The following is a 25358-nucleotide window of genomic DNA, read 5'->3' as shown; positions in this document are numbered from 1 at the left end:
AGGCGGGATACACCCTGGACTGGTGGCCAGCCAATCACAGGGCACATATAGACAAACAACCATTCACACTCACATTCATACCTACGGACAATTTGGAGTCGCCAATTAACGGGGAGAACATGCAAACTCCACACAGAGCTGGCCAAGGGTAGAATCGAACTTGGGTCTCCTAGCTGTGTGGCCTGCGTGCTAACCACTCACCCTTCATTCATTCATTCATTTTCTGCCGCTTATCCTCATGAGGTCCACGGGAGTGCTGGAGCCTATCCCAGCTTTCTTCAGGCCAGAAGCGGGATACACCCTGGACTGGTGGCCAGCCAATCACAGGGCACATATAGACAAACAACCATTCACACTCACATTCATACCTATGGACAATTTGGAGTCGCTAATTAACCTAGCATGTTTTTTGGAATGTGGGAGGAAACTGGAGAAAACCCACGCATGCACGGGGAGAACATGCAAACTCCACACAGAGATGGCCGAGGGTGGGATTGAACTTGGGTCTCCTAGCTGTGAGGCCTCCGTGCATGCTAACCACTCGTCCGTCGTGCAGCCTGCCAACCAAAATCAATATAAAATAAAATACATGGCTGTGTTAAACACTAATGCTTTTTCTCCTCTGTCTTGGCTACTTGCGCCGGTGGTAGGGACGGAGGCGTAGGTGCGCAACGCTGCGCCGCACATTACTGTTTATAGTGTTAATTGACTTAGATGTGTTTATGAAGCATAAACTCACATTGTGGGGGGCTAATAATCAGTTTTCATCAAATCATTATTAAAGACATTTTGAAAATGTATTTAATATTCAAAAGTGTACCAAAATGGCGCCAAGTAAATGATGAATTGTTTACTATTTGAAACATTATGAATATTGCTAATAGGCAGTATTTTAGAGTCCAAGGGCCTCAACTGTACATATTCAACAAATGGCACGGAATTGATCATGAATCCAATGACTCCACTCAAGTGAACTTCACCAAAGTGCGTAGCGAGTCTCTTTCCAAAACAACACACACATGCCTCTATTTGTGCAGCAACGAGGTGACACAAACATATGATCACAGACTCAGCTCACTCATCACGATGATGTATTTGCTAATTAACAACCAGAGGAGAACCGGTACATGCATGTTCACCTGCTGTTCATCCGGAGCTTTTTTTAGTATTATCTATGATGCAGCAGATTCGATTCCCCGCGGTGCAGCAATGTCATTTATATAGACAATGGATCTAGGTCAGGCTTGAGGGATGCGCGCTATGTAACAAAATACTAACTCCTTCTTTGAGAGTTTATGTGCTTTTTTTAATATATAATTTTTCTCTAATATCCCTGAAAAGGAGTAATTTGAAAGAACCTCCCCGCGGGCGAGTCGGATCTAGCAACTAAATGCGGGATTCACTGGAGCAAAGACAATTTGTTTGTTTGTCCTGCTGGTGTTTGTTTCTCTGGCTGTTTGTGTTTATGCACATTTGTGTTGATGGCCTATCCAAGTGTTTCTCCAACTAGCAATTTTCTGCCTGGTCGCCTTTCATGCGCCTCACTCTTTATCAGCTGTCACAACAACCGCCGATTTATATATATTTACAGATCCAGGAAGAGACGGGGACGGATTCGATTTATTTTAAAGGGAGCGAGTGCATCCAAAGTGACGCCATAGTGCAAAGTTCTTGTTTTCCTATGGGGCAGTAATAGACGGAAGGGTTGTTTTTAATCAAATATGATCTGAAGTCAGCCTGAGAAACATCAACACGTGCCTTTGGGATGACAAGCAGTGTAGTGTGACTTCAATCACACTGGCAAGTGACTGCTAATGACACATGGGGGAACTTTTCCCCAGCACTTGTATTTGTCATATTGCCTCAGGCAAAAAAAAAAGGATAAAATTGTTTGTGTTTTTTCCAAACCGTGGGAAATAATGTGTGTGATAACTAAGAGTTAATTTTACAATGAATGTTAGCATCATGTACAAAAAATAATACAAATCAGGCGTATTATAAATAATGTGCAATGACTACAATTTGCCTGTAATGACAATTTTTGTACAAAATCTTACAATTTTAAAAAATTACAATTTATTTCAAACATTAATTTATAATTTTGTAGCATTTTTGACCAAAATAATTTATTACCAAAATTTGGTCAAAATGAGAAATAATTTACAATAAATCAGTTAGAATCACATACAAAAATAGTACAAATTATGCGCATTATAAATAATGCATCATAACTAAGATTTTCCTGTAATAAGAATTTTTTGACAACATCTTTGTACAAAAATTACAATTTATTTCAAACATTAAATTATAATTTTGCAGCATTTTTGAGAAAAATAATTTATTACCAAAGTTTGGTCAAAATGAGAAATAATTTACAATAAATGAGTTCGAATCATGTACAAAAAATAGTAGAAATTATGCACATGACCAAGATTTGCCTGTAATAAGATTTTTTGTACAAAATCCTTGTACAGAAATTTAAATTTATTTCAAACATTAAATGATAATTTTGCAGCATTTTTGACAAAAATAATTTAGTACCAAAATTTGGTCAAAATGAGAAATAATTTACAATAAATGAGTTTGAATCATGTACAAAAAATAGTACAAATTATGCACATTATAAATAATGTGTGAGGACCAAGTTTGGCCTGTAATTAGAATTTTTGTACAAAATCTTTCTACAGAAATTATAATTTATTTCAAATATTAAATAATAATTTAGGAGCATTGATGAGTTCGAAAATGAGTTCGAATCATGTACAAAAAAATAGTACAAATTATGCACATTATAAATAATGTGTGATGACCAAGATTTGCCTGTAATAAGATTTTTTGTACAAAATCTTTGTACAGAAATTACAATTTATTTCAAAGATTGAAGGATAATTTAGTAGCATTTTTGTTAAAAATAATTTATTACCAAAATTTCGTCAAAATTAGAAATAATTTACAATAAATCAGTTTGAATCATGTACAAAAATAGTACACATTATGTGCATTATAAATAATGTGTGATGATTTGCTTATAATGAGAATTTTTGGACCAAATCTTTGTACAAAAATTACAATTTAATTAAAACATTAAAGGATCGTTTATTTTGGATAAAAATATTTTTTAACCAAAATTTGGTCAAAATTAGAAAGAAAAGGAGGCTAATTGTGATAACCAGGTTTACTTATTATGAAAAATTAGAACATGTATTACTAGAATTTAAAAACACTACTACTAATAATAGGAATAATAATGATAATAAAAACAAACAAAAAAATTTCCAATTAGTTATGAATATGACTTCCGCAGTCCCCCGGCCCCCACTTCCTTTTCTGAGGCATCGGACAGTTGAGTGCTCTTTTGACAGATAAACACGTCTCCTTACCTGTGAGGTGTTGACACGCCCCTCCTGGAAGGAACAGTCGCTGGCGTCCTGCGTGCACATGTGGCGATATTTGCACCAGTGACAAGGGAACTTGCCATCCACACAGGAGAGACACCTGCATGAGTGAAGAGACTATGGTTACAATTTAGCGTGTGACTGTGACTTTTCACATACTTTGTTATCCATATCATAACATCCAAACTATCCCTTGAAGTACATTTAAGGATTTTGTGTACAAGAACCGCAAAATCTAAACTGATCTTAATATTTTGGTCTGCCCCATACAGTATATTAGAAGTGCTTGACCAGAGAGATTGAAGTCAAAACAGCAATCAAATAAAATGCCGTGTTTATCCATCAGATAGCGGCCCGAGTAAGTAGCATTGACATTGAAATGACAAGCGTAAGCATGGTCTTGTGCATCAGCTGCTAAGACCAGAGAGGAGGATGAGATAGAAAGCATAGAGGAATGTACTCTTCTCTCCTTATCCTCCATTCTTGGAGGCTTTAAGTGCAATAAGCTGGTAGCGCAAGATAAGCTTTTCTACAATGGTTGTTTTATTTCTTTTCTTTTTTAAAAAAAAATCAGCAAGAAAAAAGGCCAAAAACAGAAAAAGAAATTTAGAACCGACATAAACGACCAATCATTTTAGCAACCACTGAAAGACAATGGAAGAGAAGTCATTATTGTATTGTAAATTGTTGAACAATGTTGGAGCACATTACTGTTACAAGGTGACACCAAACCAAAGTGACAGGAAGCATTTTTTCCACCTTTAAATGTTCATATCCATAAAATGGCTGCATTAAACCATATTTACGCAAATGTGTAAGCTCTACTACTTCCTATGGTTAGGGTGAACTCAAAGTCCCATTGCTGTATATAGTAAATGTACATTGGATTAAAAAAACAAACAACTTTATTTTTTGGGGGACAAGGTAGATCATACTAAATTTTGGTGCAGATCAGGGTAAATGTGCAGTCAATTACACATTTGTATTTTCCTACTATTCTCTGGGATATTTGGGAGGTACGGGGGCGTGGGTGCGCTGCACTGCGCCTAACTGCGCCTGACTGCGCCGCTCACAATAATTGCAAAGTGTGTTGGCCACACCCCTTTGTGGTGCGGTGTAGGCATGGAGCCAACGCACCTGGTTTACAAAATTAGAACCCTCATTGTTTGGTAAGTGCCATTTTTTTTTTTGAAATTAAAAATAAAAATGATAAATGACGAAAAAAATTAAAAATATGGTCTCAAAGTTTGTACTGACTGTCAGTGTACAGTATACGTATATAAAAATGCAGATGGACACATGCAGTGTATTAACACAACAAGGCGCACGTCACTTTGTACACTAACCAAGGCAATTTTGTGGCTTTAACCAAAATATACACTAACCGGGGTGGATGCTAACTGAGTTTCCAATGTTTTTATTATCATTTTTATATTATTAATTAAGTTATTAATTGTTATTAATAATTATTATTATTAATAATTATTATTATTAATTATTAATAATAATTATTAATAATAATTATTATGAATAATTATTATGAATAATTATTATGAATAATTATTATGAATTATTATAATTAATTATTAATTAACTAGAATTATTAATTATTATTACTATCATCATTATTATTCTTCTGAATAATCTTCTTATCGGCTTGCTTATTAGTCTGCTTTTGCCCAATTATATGAAATTTGATAGAGATTTTTTTTGTAAAAAAAAAATCAATAAAAAATATTTTTAAAAATCAATGAAAAATATTTTTTAAAATCCATTAAAAAATCAAATTATTACAATATTTGTTAAAGATTTTTTGGCTTGCTTATTAGCCTGCTTTTGCCCTATTATATAACTGTCAGAGATTTTTTTTGTAAAAAAAAATTTTAAAAATATTTTTAAAAATCATTGAAAAAAAAATTAAATTATTTTACGATATTTGTTAAAATGTGTTAAAGATTTTTTGGCTTGCTTATTAGCCTGCTTTTGCCCTATTATAAGAAATTTGTTATAGATTTTTTGTAAAAAAAAAAATCAATAAAAAATATTTTTAAAAATCAATGAAAAATATTTTTAAAACAATAAAAATATATCAAATTATTACAATATTTGTTAAATATTTTGAAAAAAAATCTCTAAAAATATCAAATTATTTAGGGGGGCTTAAGAAAATTTTAGGGTAGTTCAGCCCCCTTAAAATAAGCCTAATGACTACTGGAAAATCATGAAACTGTTGGTTTGGTGGTTGACTACAGACGGAAGTTAGCTGCAGCTAAAGCTTGCCCATGTTCAATAAATAATAAAGTACACCAAAGTAAATAACTGTATAATAAAAATGCTGATGATCAGCGTTACTGTAGCAACATGAGGTTGGCGACACCATCAGTGGTAAGCTCTCGAGGCCTGATTGATCTGCAGCTTTAGGTACACAATCAATGCCACAGGATTAGCATGTCTGTGCACCGAGGCTATGCTAACATTTGTTTGAGAAGCCGGTGAGTTCTCCTCACAATTAACTTCCTCAGGGTTTATCGATTTCTGCAATGTGTGCACAGTGTGAGGATTATATGCATGCTGCCCGTGCACACAAACGCTAAGTAAGTACACTTGCATCACCGGGATTTGACACAGCGGTATTCCTCTGGGACGCCAGGGAAGGATAGCTGTCAATGTTTTGGGATGAATGTACTGCTTGCAGTCCAGTCAATAAAGAGCAAACCTTGTCCAATCAAGATCCAAACGGTGAATTTACCGTGTCTAGCTTATAGAAGAGTCGCTTCTCAGCGGGGGACCTGGACTCATTAGAAGATATTATTGCATCCTGTCATGCTCAAGTCCAAAAGCAGCGAGTATGATCAGTCTCAAACCCCAGTTTAATTAAAGCGGGTCACACTTATTGGAAATTGAAGCGCTAGGTATGGAATAACTTGCTGCTTGAGGAACTAATACAGGGAAAAACTGCTTAGAAAATGGCTTTGAAATACTCATAGCGCTATTCTCAGTAAAATGTCACGTGTATTGGTTTTATCTTATAGCACTTTATAACACTTATCCCGTTGGCATTCATCATTATATATGAATGTGTGTAATTTTAACTATTATTATACTCTGTACGGTGCCCTGTGATTGGCTGCCGACCAGTCCAGGGTGTACCCCGCCTCTCGCCCAAAGACAGCTGGGATAGGCTCCAGCACCCCCGCGACCCTTGTGAGGAAAAAGAGGTAGAAAATGAATGAATGAATGAACTCTGTACAGTGACCTTGAGTGTCCTAAAATAAATAAATAAAATGTATTCTTACTGTAATTAATGTATATAATTGTAAAAATAATAATAATAAAATAATAATAATAATAATAACAATAATTAATATTATTATTTTAATGATTATTATTACCAATTGTTATTAATTATCATAATTATATTATTATTAATAATAAGAATTATTATTATTTTATATTATTATTATTCATTTATTCATTTTCTCTTGCTTATCCTCACAAGGGTCGCGGGGTGTGCTGGAGCCTATCCCAGCTGTCTTTGGGCAAGAGGCGGGGTACACCCTGGACTGGTGGCCAGCCAATCACAGGGCACATATAGACAAACATTATTATTATATTATATTCATTCATTCATTTTCTACTGCTTATCCTCACGAGGGTCGCGGGGGTGCTGGAGCCTATCCCAGCGTTTTTCGGGCGAGAGGCGGGGTACACCCTGGACTGGTCGCCAGCCAATCACAGGGCACATATAGACAAACATTATTATTATTATTATTATTATTATTATTATTATTATTATTATTATTATTATTATTATTATTATTATTATTATTATTATTATTATTATTATTATTATTCAATCAAATCAGTCATCTGATTTTTTTGTGGTGGAGGGATGGGGGGTATCAACATTTCTTTTGTTTGTCTGTGGTGACCATGAAGTATCGGTAACGGTGCGCTTAAAAGTCCACAAAAATGGCCATTTTGCCCAAATCTGACGCTAGCAAAACGTAAAAAAGACACAAGTTGGCCGTACGGATATCACAGGAGTAAGAAACGCGTACGTTTATCCGACAAACTTGAACAAATAGTTTGATCACCTGTCACATTTGTTGTGTTCATACATTTCTAGTATATTTTGCATACGACCAGTTGTGACCGAGGCTTAATGTGAAGATGTTTTCTGCTTTACATCCTGTTTCTATTCAGTTTCCCACTTCCTTTGTTTCGCTTCCTCCTTTATAAAAATGCAACATTCATCTCCCCCCTCCTGCTGCTGAATGCTAAACGAATCCAAGCCTCTTGTTAATACAAATGTCTAATATTGTAAGAGTGAATAAATAGCCCAGAGCATCCTTCCCCGTGCCAACATGGTGCCTTCTGTCTCTTTGAGTGCCTTCTGACTGAGCGTACACCTGTTTGGGTAGCACAACGTTCAATGTGGAAAGCCACGCATAAGCCAGGCCGGGTGCTTGCCCGGCGGCTGTCCCCGCATCTCAGCATGATGCACGTGCAAGTCAGCTGCGGTGCATCTGGACTCGTGTGCCCCAATACGGTGAGGATGATCCATGATCTAGCACAGAGTGCTGCAGCCCCCGCCCCGCCCCTCGCAAGGGGACCACCGACTGGGAAGGTCAAAGATTAAAAGTTGCAAGCTGATACTAGAGGGAGGGAGTGTAGATCATATGTGTTATTTTACAGCTGCAATGGTGGTGAACTGAACAATCTTGCAGGAGTCCTCTGGCAGTCAAGAAATAAGCAAAAACAACAAAAAGTAAACAAAGAGGATTTCTAGCTTGTAAACCAAAAAAAAAAAAAAAAAAAAAAATGAATGAAAGATTCAACTCAGCCCAGGTGAGCCCCTCTCCACAAGCCCACTCCATTATGCTTACACAGACGCCCCGGCTAGAGCTAATTAACGGCCAATTACTATGCAGATATATGCAGGGCCGAAAGCAGAGCGCAGGCAATAAAATGGACTTGATGAACGAGAGGGCCAGGGAAAGTGAGGTGCTGGGTTGGGGGTGGTCAAGCATAAAGGAGGGGGTCGTGATCTTGAGAAAGAGTGGATGAGGATGGAGGAAAAAGGAACTTACTGTGCATTTTTTTGGGGGGCCGGGAACTGGGACTAATGTGCAGAATCTGATAAAACTCTCACACACATTATGGGCTCTACATCGGTGGCGCAGCGTGGCGCAGCGTGGCGCACCCCACATCCAGCGCACCAGCCAATTTGGTAATTTTGTAGATTGGGCACTCCGGTTTTCCTCCCACATTCTAAAAACATGCTAGGTTAATTAGCAACTCCAAATTGTCCATAGGTATGAATGTGAGTGTGAATGGTTGTTTGTCTATATGTGCCCTGTGATTGGCTGGCGACCAGTCCAGGGTGTGCCCCGCCCCGCTTTTACTCATGTTTTAACTGTGTATAAACGAATGAATGTTGTATTTTATTTATCTTTTACACTGTTACTTGTTTTTATTCAACTCCATTTTTCTGAAAAGCGCTATACAAATAAAATGTATTATTATTATTATTATTATTATTATTATTATTATCCCGCTTCTCGCCTGAAGACAGCTGGGATAGGCTCCTGCACCCCTGCGACCCTCGTGAGGATAAGCGGTAGAAAAATAATGAATTTAGATTGGGCTGCGCCAAGTCGGCCGCAGTGGCGCACCAGCATAGGTGTCCACATTTTCAGCAAACGTGGCGCACCTGCGCCTCATCAAAAATAGAGCCCTAGGAGTTCACCCCACTTTCCAAGAAGCCTTTTGATTACATTATATCTTCTCAAGGTGCAATACTGAAATAGAAATGACCTACAGAGTAATCAGTGTACAGCTTGTACAGCAGTATTGCTTTACTATCCAGGAAAGACGGCTCGCAACGCAAGTAGCAAGATAATGGTGGTGATAACATCAGGATCTAGGCCTGCATTGGTGCTTCCAGCACTGCGGAGCTGCAGTTCATTGAAGAGGAACATAAAGTCCTACTACCTAAACATCTACTGTGACATTTTCCTCCCCTGGGAAACTGGTCACATGGCTCTTTGCCGCCATGATAAGGAGCCCAGTGCCTTGCTGAGGAAGCTGAGGTAAAGAAGTGACAAAGTGTCACTCCTGAATCCATCTCAGCATCCTCAAGCAGGTTGAAGATGTCTAAACAGAACAAGCAAATTTCAATGGATTCGTCCTTGCACCCTTGTGGACTACCATAATATAATCAACTTACGATCTGTGTACGCTGCAGTTGTAGAAGATGAAATCCACACTGGCAAACGTCTTCCCCGTCTCCTTGGACCTCAGATAGAGTTTTATTACACGCTGGTCACCTACGAGTCAAGAGTTACAAAAACATCCACATATTTTATTGGCTCGTTCTTCCCTTTATTACATTACATGACATTTGCACTCAGTAAGTGTGCATAAAATGTTCCGTGACCCTTACACTAATGCCAAATCCCAGTCAATGTATTTGGAAATGTTAACAGCCTCCCTGTACTGTACGGCTCCACTTTTGCATTGCTGACATTTTACATTCACGTCAGTGTGCAGAGCCTCCAGCTCAATCCATAAAAGTCACTCCATGCAGGTCTGTGTACTTTTATATACTACCTTATCATGAAATGTCATTTTATTTACCTCGGTTCAGTGTGATGGGCGCTACCTCTTTAGCAGAGGGCGACAAGCAGAAGATCCGACCTCCGTAGATGCGTCCTTCCGTTTCGACGTAGTCTCCAAATGAACAATTTACTCCCGCCGACAGACTGGGGACATTCTGGGTCTGAAGAACCAGCTGAGAGGAAAGAAATGTTATGGAAAACATTGATATATAAAGTTAAATATGCATTGAGCAAAACTGGGGACAAGGGGGTCTTCAGGAAGACCCTGATTGAGATTATTAAGTCCCTCCCTGCTTGTCATGCAAACTCCACACAGATGGCCGAGGGTGGAATTGAACCTTGGTCATTTTTAAGAATACATAAAAAAAATTTTACTTGACAAACAGCTTTTTTTGACTGAACTGACTAGACTTGATTGTTGACAACATTTTTATGAACAAAAAGCCATTTGTATCGAGTTGTGGACTCCTATAGAGCAGCTACACACAATAACCAGCACAAAAGCGTTCTAGTTCCTCCAGTATCTGCACCTAATCAGCTGTATTTCTTTGGGTTTCGGCCACACTTCCGAGTGCATAGAAAGAGTTATGGTTTGTGCCGCTAACCTTAACCTACAAGAATATGAATGAAAAGAATGTATATGTGTCATAGATATATAATATAGTGAACATGAGGCTGCAATTAACAAAATGATAAAAGTATATTGACCACAAAATTCTAATGCTGGGGAGGACAAATAACACTGCACTCCTGATGAGAATGTTATAAGATTTTGTATGAAAAATAACTACAATTATAATACAATGCTTTATATTAATTCACGTTCATAAGTGGTCATTGAAATTTATGGTCTACAAAAGCAAATAATATATTTTGCAATATACTTTAATATACCCAGTTCTTTGCAAACCCCGTAGACGCTAAGATGCAACACTATACCTGCACTTCTGACACGGTCACCGAGACTGTGTCGGGTTGGACCGAGAGTCGGACGCATTGGTCTACTCTGGTGGTGAAACGCTGAGGCTCCTCGGCACGCTCGCAGTGATCCTTCCTTGAACATCTATGAGTAGGAAGAATGAAAATATGGTATATTTATGTTATGCATGTTATGCATAGTATTATTGTTAACAATGAACTTTATTGATGACTTTCCCACACCAACCTAAGACCTAATGGGGGCTACTCCAACATAAAGTTATATTAGGGTCAATTAGTAGGGGTTGTGTGCTCAAAAGCAGAGGAAATGGTCAGCCACAAACACTCTTAGATCGTACTAGTCGTGGGTCAGTGACCTTAATATGGATTAGCATGAGCAATGCTGCGACATGCAAAAGTCTACAAGAACAAAAATGGCATATTAATTGGGATTTTTTTTATGATTGCAGGGTGCAATTATGACACAATGTACATTGGTTCTACTATATCTTACTTATTGTGTGGAAATATTGCGTGGAAATAACTATAAAAGCAATCTTCACTCGCTAAATGTACTGCAAAAAAGGTCAGTAAGGATAATTCATAATGCCGCCTACAAAGAACATACTAACTCCTTATTTCTAAAATCACAAATACTTCAACTTGCTGATATAGTTCATCTTCAAACAGCTAAAATAATGCATAAGGCTAAAAATAACCTGAACTGATTATGTGATGCACTCAATTCTAATCTGATGCATGTTCAAATGAAATAAAACCATTACCATTACATCACCAATTATTTGGGTTCACAAATCTGACTTTATTTTGGATTTCCTCTAATCCACACAGGGTCAAAATTATACTAATATCTTATATATGCAGTTGGAATTGCATGGGTGACTACATCTTCCTTAAACACAAGCATAGGCATTACAGTTTGTTGAGGATTTTGCAGTGTGCAAAGGCTGACATCCCATTAGAAACGTTGCCAGATTGTTACCAATAAATAAATGTACTTTTTACAATTTGAGGCAAGTGTATTTCATAATATGGCTTAAGGTCAGTATTTGATTTCTATATATGATACATTTTAAAAATATCATGATATATGCCAATATCCATATCCCCCAACCCTAACAGGGTCCCAGAATGCCCTTGAACGTGACAAGGCAAAGCCATGCTAACCAATTCTTTGTGATCACAAATGACTGAAGCTGATAGTTCTTTGTCCGATCATCCAAGACTCTGTGCTTTCTTTTTAGCTGCTACCGTGCTAACTGTTAGCATTTTGGCTTTTTAGCATGTCAGCTTTGTCGCTAAATTCCTCGTCTAATGTATACACGGCATTGCATGGCGGCGTTACATGTTCACAGCACAGATTACATGTTAGCATTTTAGCTAATTTACTCATTTATAAAGCCAAATACACACACGTCATGATGTTGGGACACTATGGGACCGCCTGAACACTTTTGGGACCTGATACCTTCTTGCTAGATGCTACCAAGCTAGCTCTCAGCATGTTAGCATTTTTGCAAATTTGCTGCTCTCTAAAGGCAAATACTCGCTTTTGAGACTTGGTGCTTTCTTTTTAGCTGCTACCGTGCTAACTGTTAGCATGTTGGCATTTTAGCATGTCAGCTTTGTCGCTAAATTCCTCGTCTAATGTACACATGGCATTGCTTGGCGGCGCGGCATGGCAGACATCAGGCCCGAGGTGGAAAGCCCATCAAAAACATCCGATCATCAAGGTGAAACTTGCAATCAACCGAGTATTAGTATGGAGTGTTTGTGTGTGTGTGCTTACATATTGTGCAGCACACACCAGCCACAGTGAGGGTCCCCGGATCCCAGACAAGACCCGCAGGAATCATACTGCTCACAGTTCCCAACCGGTACACGTGTAACCTGAGAATAAAACACACACACACACAAATTAACGGGAACCATCACTACTGCACAGCTTTTTACATCAAGTACTGGATGTAGAAGTTAAAACACACAGGTGTATGTGCCTGCGAATGTGACATTAAAGAAACTCGGCATACTGTGACTATCAGGGATAAACAGTTGAGGAGGTAGCCGTTCTTACTTCATTAACACAAGTTAAAATATACACTGGTTCAAAAGACCTGATCTAAATCCTCTACATTCCCTTATTAGTAGGGGGGTGTCACGGGATGGGGCGATGCACAGGATAGGTTCCACGAAAACGAGACAAGACAAGATTATTTTTAACAATATTCATTCATTCATTCATTCATTTTCTACCGCTTTTCCTCAAGAGGGTCGTGGGGGTGCTGGAGTTCAGCTGTCTTCGGGCGAGAGGCGGGGTACACCCTGGACTGGTGGCCAGCCAATCACAGGGCACATATAGACAAACAACCATTCACACTCACATTCATACCTATGGACAATTTGGAGTCACCAATTAACCTAGCATGTTTTTGGAATGTGGGAGGAAACCGGAGTACCCAGAGAAAACCCACGCATGCACAGGGAGAACGTGCAAACTCCACACGGAGATGGCCGAGGGTGGAATTGAACCTTGGTCATTTTTAAGAATACATAAAAAAATTCATGCTAAACAATATTGTTGACAACATTTTTTATAAACAAAAATGCCTCCGTATTGAGTGGTGGACTCCTATAGAGCAGTTACACACAATAACCAGCACAAAAGTGTTCTGGTTCCTCCAGTATCTGCACCTATTCAGCTGTATTTCTTTGGATTTCGGCCACACTGCCGAGTGCATAGAAAAAGTTATGGTTTGTGCCGCTAACCTTATGGAAGTTTCAAAATGTCCGCTTTTAGCATACGTTTTACCACGCCTTTTGACAACGAGTGTTTGAAGCCATCCCAAACTTCTTTCAGGGTTGACTTCTAAATGCATAAATGTAATTTTCTGAAAGTTTGGCATCGTTTAACACGAGAATTGTCCACTAAATGTATCAATTATTTACTTTGCGCCACTTAGCATCATATAACACATATCATATCATATCACGTATCAAACAAGTCAATTTTGAACGGTATTAGTATCAGATATTTGAAAGTAAAACATTTTAGGAAAAGCAAAAGGCACATTTCCCAAATCTGAGGCTATTTCAAATGACACTGAGAGCTTTCACACAAACAACACGCATCAACTCAACGCCATTAATGCATCTTTCTCTTCATTCTCAGACTAAAACAACCACAGCTTGCTGTGGCTTCATAGCTTGGTAATAGTGACCTGCCACCATCTGATAACTATTATAATGCAACCATTACCAAGCACGTCCCTTTTCACAGGACACCAAATGGCAGGAGATTACTGTCATTACTCGCGCCTGCATAAATACCATGTTAGCATTACAGTCTGATCGAGGGAGGAGAGAGAGAGACACAAAAACATGTCACACTCACGCACAACGTGCCAAAAGAATGCAATACAATGGAGTTTAGCGATTGGGTGGCGGATGATGAAAGGGTTCAATTATTGAGTTTGAGGAAACAGATAATGGACTGGGTGGGAAAGCGTAAGCCTTGTGTCTTATACAATATAAGTATGAAGCAGCCAGGCTGTATCAAATATGGCATTTTCCATCCCGTGTTTATTTACGGCTGCAAAGACATTCATTTGGGGACACTAGCGGAGCAGCGATTAGAACATCCGGTTGCTGTAAACATAGAAAACAACACAAGTGGTATAGTCATGGTAATGATATAATTTGTTTGGAATATGACTTATATTAAAGTACATCACATTTACATTTGCATGATTCCGCATGGCTGAAAAGGAACAGGATGAAGCAGAGCATATGTAATTACTGATCACTCGCACATGTTCCTAGTTTAGTCACTTCCCGATTTAGCTCAGGTGCTTTGTCCCTTGTTTTCGTCTGCGAGTACTATTAATAAAATAAAGAATATTACTTGCTCGTTTGGTCCTACTCTTTGCCGCAATGCCGAAATGTGACACCTATTATACACATTCCACTTTTCTGACCTAAAGTTCACACTTTTTCCCTCTCAGGACAGTACAATTGTCCAATAGAATACTGGTTTCTTGTTTACAAATGGGATCATCTGTGCTTTCTAAAGATATACAAACAGATAAAAAGAGACCACTAATAACTGGACTTTACTGAACACGTTTGCGTGCAGCTTCACAAAGATCATCGTAAATCCCTAAAAAAAAAAAAAGCAGCACCTATAAGCAGCTCAATTTACATAATATCACCTACATATTAGCTCTAAACTCTTTAAATACATCACTTTATTATTTTTTTTTTTAATCAGGCGAGAAAGTCTGTGTTGAGAACCCGAGTGTGTCATTTATTTGTCCAAATACCAACCGTTTACAATTTTGAATTCGCCGAATTCGGCAAAATTTAAGCTAGCCGAAGTGAGCAACACACTATTTTTCAGAAAAAAAACATAGTGCTTTTACTTTGAAAACAAGAAGCAAAACAACTCGCAATATATCCTGCTTGACACCGCCGTTTGGTCCATCATGTTGCTCAGTTTTCAGCCAACGTTTTTTAATTTTTTTTTCCGTGGTGACGTCATGTCGCGTTGCATCCTGGTTAATTTGAGTGTGAGTAGTAAGCTGATGATACATACTCAATATTTCTGGCGAATGCAGTATGCATCCGGGAACTTTTCGCATACACTGCATACTCAGTGAGTTCGTATGAGTTAGTATGAGTTAGTATGGGTTAGTATGAGTTAGTATGCGGTTTCAAACACAGCCTCTGTCATGCTACTCTGCTGCCGCCTACTGTCTTTGTCTTGCAGTGCGCCTACTGGCCAGCTGAGGCAGAAAAACCAGCACACCCCTGCTAGCAATTAGCACTGGGGCTGTAGCTTACTCTGGTTGCCAGATTGTCCCTCATTTATCATCTCTGGTCATTCCTGCCTAGCGAGTATTCTAGCGTTCAGTGCTTTTTTGTTTTGTTTGAGTCTAATGTTTAGTTTTCAGGAGCACCTTTTGTTGTGCTGACCAAAATACGGCAAAATACTGCGAGTATTACATGTTATTATGAATGCGCCTGTTACTACATGGTCATAGCATGTACACAGTGTAAAACAATAAAACACTGCTGTGGAGTTTTTTGTGATGTTTTAATATAATTACAATTACAATGCATTACAGTATTAGCTGCCTCGTGCTAGCAGTTTTTCAATATTTAGAAAGTATAGAAAATATAAATATTTATGTTTATGTCTCACATAAATATTGTGATGATGGGCAAAAATCCCCCCCCCCCAAAAGTGCAGTTTTCCTTTAAGCTACCTCACTGCTAACTTCAACGTACTCGCACAAAACAGCTAAGACACGCTGTTCAAACACTTAAAAAAAGAAAAAGATAAACAATTAGCAAGCAGGGCCAGGGGCAATTCTTGTAAATTTCTACTCCCTCTCATTATTGTCTTCACTAACTGTTTTTTAACAACTTTAAAGTTGGAAAAACACCAAAAGACATTTGCTGACCTCTAAGTGCAGTAAATCCTGAGTGAATTGAATGCCGAAAACCTCTTGAATGTGTTGTCAGGCGTACGGGTTTCTTCACTCTGCACGTTTCTGACAGCTGGCAAGATCGATAAGGCGGAGGTGCATCCTCGGAATGTTATGTCACTGTCTGAGAGGATGAGTTGAAGCTATACGCTGCCAAGAGGTCGCTATTTTTTCTTTTTACAAGCCAAGAGACATGACCTTCTCTGTTGGAGCTAATTAGCGGACCTCGGAAAAATGGGTGCTTTTTAGAACCTGGATATAATTGGCGGCTAATAGGGAGTAAATTCCTGAAATTGTACTGGTTAAGGCAAGAGGATGGAAGTGGAATAGTGCACTTAAAAAAATATTTATTTATAATTACTATTATTAATTATTATTATTTTATAATAATTATTATACTTATCATCATCATTATCATCAGTAGCATTGTCATTATCATCAGTAGCATTGTCATTATCATCAGTAGCATTGTCATTATCATCAGTAGCATTGTCATTATCATCAGTATCATTGTCATGATCATCAGTATCATTGTCATGATCATCAGTATCATTGTCATGATCATTAGTATCATTGTCATTATCATTAGTATCATTATCATTAGTATCATTGTCATTATCATTAGTATCATTATCATTAGTAGCATTATCATTAGCATTAGCATTATTATTAGTATCATTACCATCATCATCATTAGTATCATTACCATCATCATCATTAGTATCAGTATCATCATCATCATCAGTATCATCATCAGTAGTATTATCAGTATCATCATCATCATCAGTAGCATCGTCATCAGTAGCATCGTCATCAGTAGCATCGTCATCAGTAGCATCGTCATCAGTAGCATCGTCATCAGTAGCATCGTCATCAGTAGCATCGTCATCAGTAGCATCGTCATCAGTAGCATCGTCATCAGTAGCATCGTCATCAGTAGCATCGTCATCAGTATCATCGTCATCAGTATCATCGTCATCAGTATCATCGTCATCAGTATCATCGTCATCAGTATCATCATCATCAGTATCATCATCATCAGTATCATCATTAGTATCATTAGTATCATCATTAGTATCATCATCATTAGTATCAGTATCATCATCATTAGTATCAGTATCATTATCAGTATCATCATCAGTATCATCATCAGTGTCATCATCGTTGTCATCATCGTTGTCATCATCGTTGTCATCATCGTTGTCATTATCGTTGTCATTATCGTTGTCATTATCGTTGTCATTATCGTTGTCATTATCGTTGTCATTATCGTTGTCATTATCGTTGTCATTATCGTTGTCATTATTATTATTAATAATAATTATTATTATTATTATTCACAATCCTTATGTGAAACATGAACACTTATTTCTTCCCCATTTCTGTGTGTTGTAACAAGAGAAAATTGCCAACTGTGTCTCAGACCGAATGGCTATAACCTGTGGCGTTCCCCAGGGGTCAATCATGGAACCGCTAATGTTTCATCTGTACATGCTCCCTTTAGGCCAGCTAATAAGCAGCTGCAATGTGTCGTACCACAACTGTGGAAAAGACACTCAGATCTACGTGTCATTGACGGCAGATTACGTAACTTGGTCATCATCAAATTAGAAATCTTGGGGAGTCGGGATGAAACACGGTGAAGCTGTGTTTCAGTTTTATGCTACCGAAATCTGGAAGTTTTCAGAACCTTGACTTCTTCTGGCTTGTGTTTATTTTTTCTTGCAGAGTTCCTTGAGCAGACTGGAGGTTGGGAAAACTGGGCACACCGAAGGCTGATTACTTGTCTTCCTACTTAACCTGGCTGCTTGCAACTGGACCTGGCTGGTTCTTTGTTTTAGATGCCTGCTCATCATCCACGCATGTACAGTGAAGAAAATAAGTATTTGAACACCCTGCTATGTTGCTATTTCTCCCACTTAGAAATCATGGAGGGGTCTGAAATTTTCATCGTAGGTGCATGTCCACTGTGAGAGAGATAAACTAAAAAGAAAAATCCAGAAATCACAATGCATGATTTTTTAACAATTTATTTGTGTGATACAGCTGCAAATAAGTATTTGAACACCTGTGTATCATCTAGAATTCTGACCCTGAAAGACCTGTTAGTCTGCCCATTAGAAGTCCACCTGCACTCCATGTATCATCCTGAATCAGATGCACCTGTTTGAGGTCGTTAGCTGCATAAAGACACCTGTCCACCCCATACAATCAGTAAGACTTTAACTTGTAACATGGCGAAGACCAAAGAGCTGTCCAAAGACACCAGAGACAAAATTGTACACCTCCACAAGGCTGGAAAGGGCTACGGAGCAATTACCAAGCAGCTTGGTGAAAAAAGGTCCACTGTTGGAGCTATCATTAGAAAATGGAAGAAGCTAAACATGACGGTCAATCTCAATCGGAGTGGAGCCCCATGCAAGATATCACCTCGTGGGGTCTCAATGATTCTAAGAAAGGTGAGGAATCAGCCCAGAACTACACGACAGGACTTGGTCAATGACCTGAAAAGAGCTGGGACCACCGTTTCCAAGGTTACTGTAGGTAATACACTAAGACGTCATGATGTGAAATCATGCATGGCACGAAAGGTTCCCCTGCTTAAACCAGCACATGTCAAGGCCCGTCTTAAGTTTGCATATGACCATTTGGATGATACAGAGGAGTCATGGGAGAAAGTTTTATGGTCAGATGAGACCAAAATAGAACTTTTTGGTCATAATTCCAATAAGCGTGTTTGGAGGAAGAAGAATGAAGAGTACAATCCGAAGAACACCATCCCTACTGTGAAGCATGGGGGTGGTAGCATCATGCTTTGGGGGTGTTTTTCTGCACATGGGACAGGACGAGTGCACTGCATTAAAGAGAGGATGACTGGGGCCGTGTATTGTGAGATTTTGGGGAACAACCTCCTTCCCTCTGTCAGAGCATTGAAGATGGGTCGTGGCTGGGTCTTCCAACACGACAACGACCCGAAGCACACAGCCAGGAAAACCAAGGAGTGGCTCCGTAAGAAGCATATCAAGGTTCTAGCATGGCCCAGCCAGTCTCCAGACCTGAACCCAATCGAAAATCTTTGGAGGGAGCTCAAACTCCGTGTTTCTCAGCGACAGCCCAGAAACCTGACTGATCTAGAGAAGATCTGTGTGGAGGAGTGGGCCAAGATCCCTCCTGCAGTGTGTGCAAACCTGGTGAAAAACTACAGGAAACGTTTGACCTCTGTAATAGCAAACAAAGGCTACTGTACCAAATATTAACATTCATTTTCTCAGGTGTTCAAATACTTATTTGCAGCTGTATCACACAAATAAATTGTTAAAAAATCATGCATTGTGATTTCTGGATTTTTCTTTTTAGTTTATCTCTCTCACAGTGGACATGCACCTACGATGAAAATTTCAGACCCCTCCATGATTTCTAAGTGGGAGAAATAGCAAAATAGCAGGGTGTTCAAATACTTATTTTCTTCACTGTACATACATCTCCTCTGCAGTCTGGATACTTTGCCAGTTCAGTACCTTAATGTCTCAGCAACTTCCTCATCCACTTCCTGCTAGAATTTGTTACCTGATCTACCATGATGTTTATCTCAGTTATCCTTTTTTCCTACACCGCTTTGTGTTTATGGACTTTTTTTGTTATTAAAAGACTACATCTTTGGTCCAAACCTCAATATGTCACAGTATGTACGTAAATCTTGCAAAAAGTCGATGTTGGCACTTTAACACAACCTCACCGTGTGTGTGTCTGTACGTGTGTGTACCGGTATAGTATAGAGTCACCTCTGCTACATACTGTAGATAGTCCAAGCCAACCCCTTTTAATTACGTGAGTGAGTGAATATGGCCAAAGGTAAATTGCTCTGTCAAGCTGGGAAATGAGCTTTTTTATGTTTGAGCTCTCGTCACTTGGCATTTCTATTATTCAATGTGGAGAGGAAGGGCTGAATGTAGAAGAGAGAGGGAGGAGATAAAAAAAAAAGATGATTGGAAATGCAGGTGGCCCTCGTTACGTACGAGTTCCGTTCGTTGTCTGTGATGTAAGTTGAGTTTTGGTGTAAGTTGTACCTAAATTATACCAAAATATATAAAAAGTAAACAGTGGGATTTGCATGCTGTCTGCAGGATAAAACTCCCGCTTAAATTTATTTGTAGAAAGGTTCTTAATGAAAACAGATCGGTGACGTTGATGTCGTACTCGATGCTTAATAGCCGTTTGAGCAACACAGTGTTAACTGTATTTTGCGCAATATTAATGCTACATGCTCTATATCAGTTCTCATATAGGGAAAATACCAATATCAGATTTTTAGACTGATTTTCCATTGACAAAATAACAACATTATGGATCGCCACAGAAACATTTTTTTTTTATGGAAAAAATTCATTCAGTTGGCGAGTCAGACCTTCTGGAAGGAATTAATGACTCAAATCCACGTTTCACTCAATGCCGTCATTAGGCCTATTTTTTTTTTGGGGGGGGGGGGGGCTTCATCCCTGAGGAAGTTAATTGTGAGGAGAACTCACCAGCTTCTCAAACAAATGTTAGCATAGCCTCGGTGCACAGACATGCTAATCCTGTGCCATTGATTGTGTACCTAAAGCTGCAGATCAATCAGGCCTCGAGAGCTTACCACTGACGGTGTCGCCAACCTCATGTTGCTACAGTAACGCTGATCATCAGCATTTTTATTATACAGTTATTTACTTTGGTGTACTTTATTATTTATTGAACATGGGCAAGCTTTACCTGCAGCTACTTTCCGTCTACAGTCAACCACCGAACCACAGTTTTAAGATTTTCCAGTGTAGGCTTATTTTATTATTTTAAAATGTTCTTAAGCCCCCATAAATAATTTGATATTTTTTATTGATTTCTTTTTTTTACAAAAAAATCCCCGACAAATTTCATATAATATGGCAAAAGCAGGCTAAGACTAGCATACTACTACTAGTAGTAGTAGTAATAATAATCAGAAGAAGAATAATGATGATAGTAATAATAATAGGCTAATTAATAATATAATAATTATTATATAATTTATCACTGTCAGAGGTTTTGCAGTGTCGATTGTGTGTACTTGTGTCAATTTGATGGTGGCTTCAGCCCCCCTAAATAATTGGATATTTTTTTATAATTTTTTTTTTAATATTTAGATTTTTTTTTTTTACAAAAAAAAAATCTTTGACAAATTTCATATAATAGGGCAAAAGCAGGCTAATAAGCAAGCCAATAAGCAGGCTAATACTAGCCTACTAGTAATAATCAGAAGAATAATGATGATAGTAATAATAATAGGCTAATTAATAATATAATGAGTATTATATAATTGATGACTGTCCACTGGATAGAATGGTTGCAGAGCTTGAGCAGCGGTTTTGCAGTGTAGATTGTGTGTACTTGTGTCAATTTAATGGTGGCCTAAAACAATTAGTATCTCTACTAAATCTGTCCAAAAGTGGGAATATCGGGAATAATATTATATCCTGGTTCTTGTTTGTTCGTTTTTTTTTTAATGTCTACATTCATTCATATTCTCCAGGGGGGCCCCCCGCCCCCCTGTCCTCAGAACCTAGTGAAGCCCCTGGTTCCACTCCTTGTCCTGTTGGAAAAATTCCTGCAAAAAAGCCTAAAAAAAACCCAAAACAAAACATGTCTGTCCATAATGGTGGTGCTAACCCCCAAATTTGACTTCTTTTAATCCTGCATTCATGTAACAACATGTATTATATCAACCTATCCATCTCTAGTCCTGATGGACAGGCCCAATTCCCCGAGTCGGACCGACGCTATCCATTTGTATCAATTATTCTCTGCCTTCTTCTCTGTGCTCATCCAGACACATGGAAGTCAATTATGTCTAATCTTTGGTAAATTACACGGCACTCATGAGGCCGTTACTGTCTACATCTCAGTGAAGGTTATCACGGCGCAGTCATTAGCCTTTATGAGATAAGAGTCTTACAGGTAAGAAAAGAAGACAAAAACAAGGATGAACAGTCGAGCTGGGGGGTGGGGGGGTTGTGGTCACTCATTTGGTAGTGATGCTTGTACTTTGGCTATTGTGCAATCAGTACTCTTTATTGGAAATATGGTATTTTCATTATAATTGTGTTACGGGTGTGTGTCTTTTTCTCATATTCAAATGCAATGTGTATAGACAGTGCATGATATGCTGCTTTGTCTGACTACTATATACTATGTCACAATATGCATTTTATATGGATTTTGCAGTCCTGTTAGGAATGTGCTAATTGCAAGATAACACACTTTAATATTATTCCGCTCCAATGACTTAATGTAGATTTATAAAAGTGCTTATATTGCAAGAATATGTCTGCATTGTTTGTTTGTAATTAGCTTTACTGGTTGCTGCCTAGTTTTAATACGTGTGTTTTCACATGACTTCCTCTTTAATTCCACTCCACTTTTTATCATAATATGTTTTTGGCTTCATGCATCCTGATTATGTGTGAATGTTGCATGGTATACAGCAAAGAGACTAAAATACACCAACAAGTCTTACCTGTTTCTCGGTGAGGGTGTACAAGTATTGGTGATCCGGACTGAAGAGCAGATCTTTCAAGATGGGGTTGCCGTCGCTCACCGGGACATTTTCGTACAGCAAAGCAGGCTGGCTAATGGAGTTGACGAGGATCTGAAAGACACCATAAAGGAAAAAAAACAATATCATGATTTGAGTCATCCAATTTCTTGACGCCAAGTTATTGGTAGTGAAGTACTGGTAGCACTCTCACAATGCTAACATCTTACTTTCTATTACTATGTCAAATATATTTGGCAATACGAGTGTAAAAGTGATTGTAGGGGTGTTATTTTATGTCTAGAGGGCTCTAATGGTGTTAAAACCATATTTAGAAGACAGTAAATGAAGATTGTTTATGCTCTAACTATGAAAATATTTAATTTATAAAGAAATAATCCAGGCTGCACGGCGGACGAGTGGTTAGCCCGCAGACCTCATTGCTAGGAGACAGGAGTTCAATCCCACCGTCAGACATCTCTGTGTGGAGTTTGCATGTTCTCTCTGGTGCATGCGTGGGTTTTTTTCCGGGTACTCCGGTTTCCTCCCACATTCGAGTGAGTGTGAATGGTTGTTTGAGAAAATGAATGAATGATGAAATAATCTACATTGCTGAAATTTCCATAGCACAGTCAGGTCCAAATAACCGCAACAAAATAACAAAAACTGATACAAAAACGAAACCTTCTCCCCAAGAGAGTCAGAGCTTTTCAACCTGTCACTCACACACACACACACACACACATACTCAAACTATTTTCTTTTGTATTTAAAAAAAAAATCTTCACTTTTAAGACTAAAATATCTGAAGTCTAGTCTACAGTACTCAGATTATTGACTTCAGTGAACCAGCTAGCAAATCTGTTACTATGTTTGGACATGACTCCTGTCATTGTCGACAAACCCATTGACTGCACTTGAAAACCACCCAAAAAACTTTGACACTTTCCCCACATTCACTTCGTCGTCTTCCTCTGTTCTCTCCAGCAGCGTGTGCAGTTATCTGTCAAATCACGAGCAAAGTTGCCTTAATCTGCGTTTGAACAGGAGGTTCACAGCCTGTTAACACAGTGGGTACGCTTGTTTCTTAAGAGCAGAAAACCACTTTGGATGAAAGATGAGTGCTTTGAGGAGGTTCTCTGTGGGATATTTTATCGTAATAATAACATGATTTTACACTTTAAAGCAAGAATGTCAGGCATTTGGACAAAATAATGGAATCAAACATGTGAAAAGAAGACAACCATTGAATTATTTCAATATAAACAAAAAATCTCAAAACAGACAGGTTCAAGGTCATTTTATATTCAAGTCAATTTAGTATTCATTGACAAACTACCAGATAGCACTTCTGTTACTTAACAATTTAAAAGTTATGCGGGAACGGGATCAGCAGGAAGCAACTAGCGCTCGAGGCAGAGGGCAGTTGGAGGGGGGATTCAGGTCAGATGGCACAGCGACGCAGGTGACACATACATTTTCATCTATCGGCATCGCCTGCAGGAATATGCTCGCCTTCTGCGACCTCTGCACTCTCAAAGTTAAGCTTCGGAACAGTTGATAATATATCTCAGACTTTAGTGCATATTACTTCAGCAAATTGGTCCAATAAACCATAACCAAAAAACCGCTGAGAATAACCATCAATGGTCTCTCTAATTTGAACACTGGTATTAACAGCTATTTATTAACTCCGGAAGTTGATAATATATCTCGGACTTTAGTGTATATTACTTCAGCAAATTGGTCCAATAAACCATAACCAAAACACGTTGAGAATATTCATCAACGGTCTCTCTAATTTGAACACTGTTTTTTTATTAACTCCGGAAGTCGATAATATATCTCAGACTTTAGTGCATATTACTTCAGCAAATTGGTCCAATACACCATAACCAAAAAATGTTGAGAATAATCATCAATCAATGGTCTCTCTAATTTGAACACTGGTATTAACAGCTATTTATTAACTCTGGAAGTTGATAATCTATCTCAGACTTTAGTGCATATTACTTCAGCAAATTGGTCCAATATACCATAACCAAAACACGTTGAGAATAATCATCAATCAATGGTCTCTCTAATTTGAACACTGGTTTTATTAACTCCGGAAGTTGATAATATATCTCAGACTTTAGTGCATATTACTTCAGCAAATTGGTCCAATACACCATAACCAAAAAATGTTGAGAATAATCATCAAATCAATGGTCTCTCTAATTTGAACACTGGTATTAACAGCTATTTATTAACTCCACAAGATGGCGAGCTGCATTTGAAGTATTATGAGTGCTCAGTTTCCAACAGCTATATCTACGTCTGTATGCGCTTTTAAACGCTGCTATTCAGCTGTTTGTATGAAACCTATGTA

General features: G+C 38.3%; 1 protein-coding gene across 2 annotated transcripts in view; it reads right to left on the bottom strand.

Moving 5' to 3' along the window:
- Positions 1 to 25358, bottom strand: part of LOC131137090 (plexin-A1-like) — a 169909-nt gene that overhangs the window by 45764 nt on the left and 98787 nt on the right. For both annotated transcript variants that reach the window (XM_058084628.2, XM_058084630.2), the window contains exons 4-9: positions 22970 to 23101; positions 12747 to 12847; positions 10958 to 11081; positions 10038 to 10191; positions 9628 to 9727; positions 3381 to 3495 (exon numbers count right to left, since the gene is read on the bottom strand). In XM_058084628.2, the coding sequence (XP_057940611.2) occupies positions 3381 to 3495; positions 9628 to 9727; positions 10038 to 10191; positions 10958 to 11081; positions 12747 to 12847; positions 22970 to 23101 (726 nt within the window). The remainder of the gene's footprint in view (positions 1 to 3380; positions 3496 to 9627; positions 9728 to 10037; positions 10192 to 10957; positions 11082 to 12746; positions 12848 to 22969; positions 23102 to 25358) is intronic.

The sequence above is a fragment of the Doryrhamphus excisus genome, linkage group LG17 (genome assembly GCF_037039965.1).
Source record: "Doryrhamphus excisus strain RoL-2023G ecotype Guam linkage group LG17, RoL_Dexc_Guam_v1.1, whole genome shotgun sequence".
NCBI classification, from domain to species: domain Eukaryota; kingdom Metazoa; phylum Chordata; class Actinopteri; order Syngnathiformes; family Syngnathidae; genus Doryrhamphus; species Doryrhamphus excisus.
The sequence above is the reverse complement of the archived record's forward strand: the minus strand, read 5'-3'. Positions and strand labels throughout refer to the sequence as shown.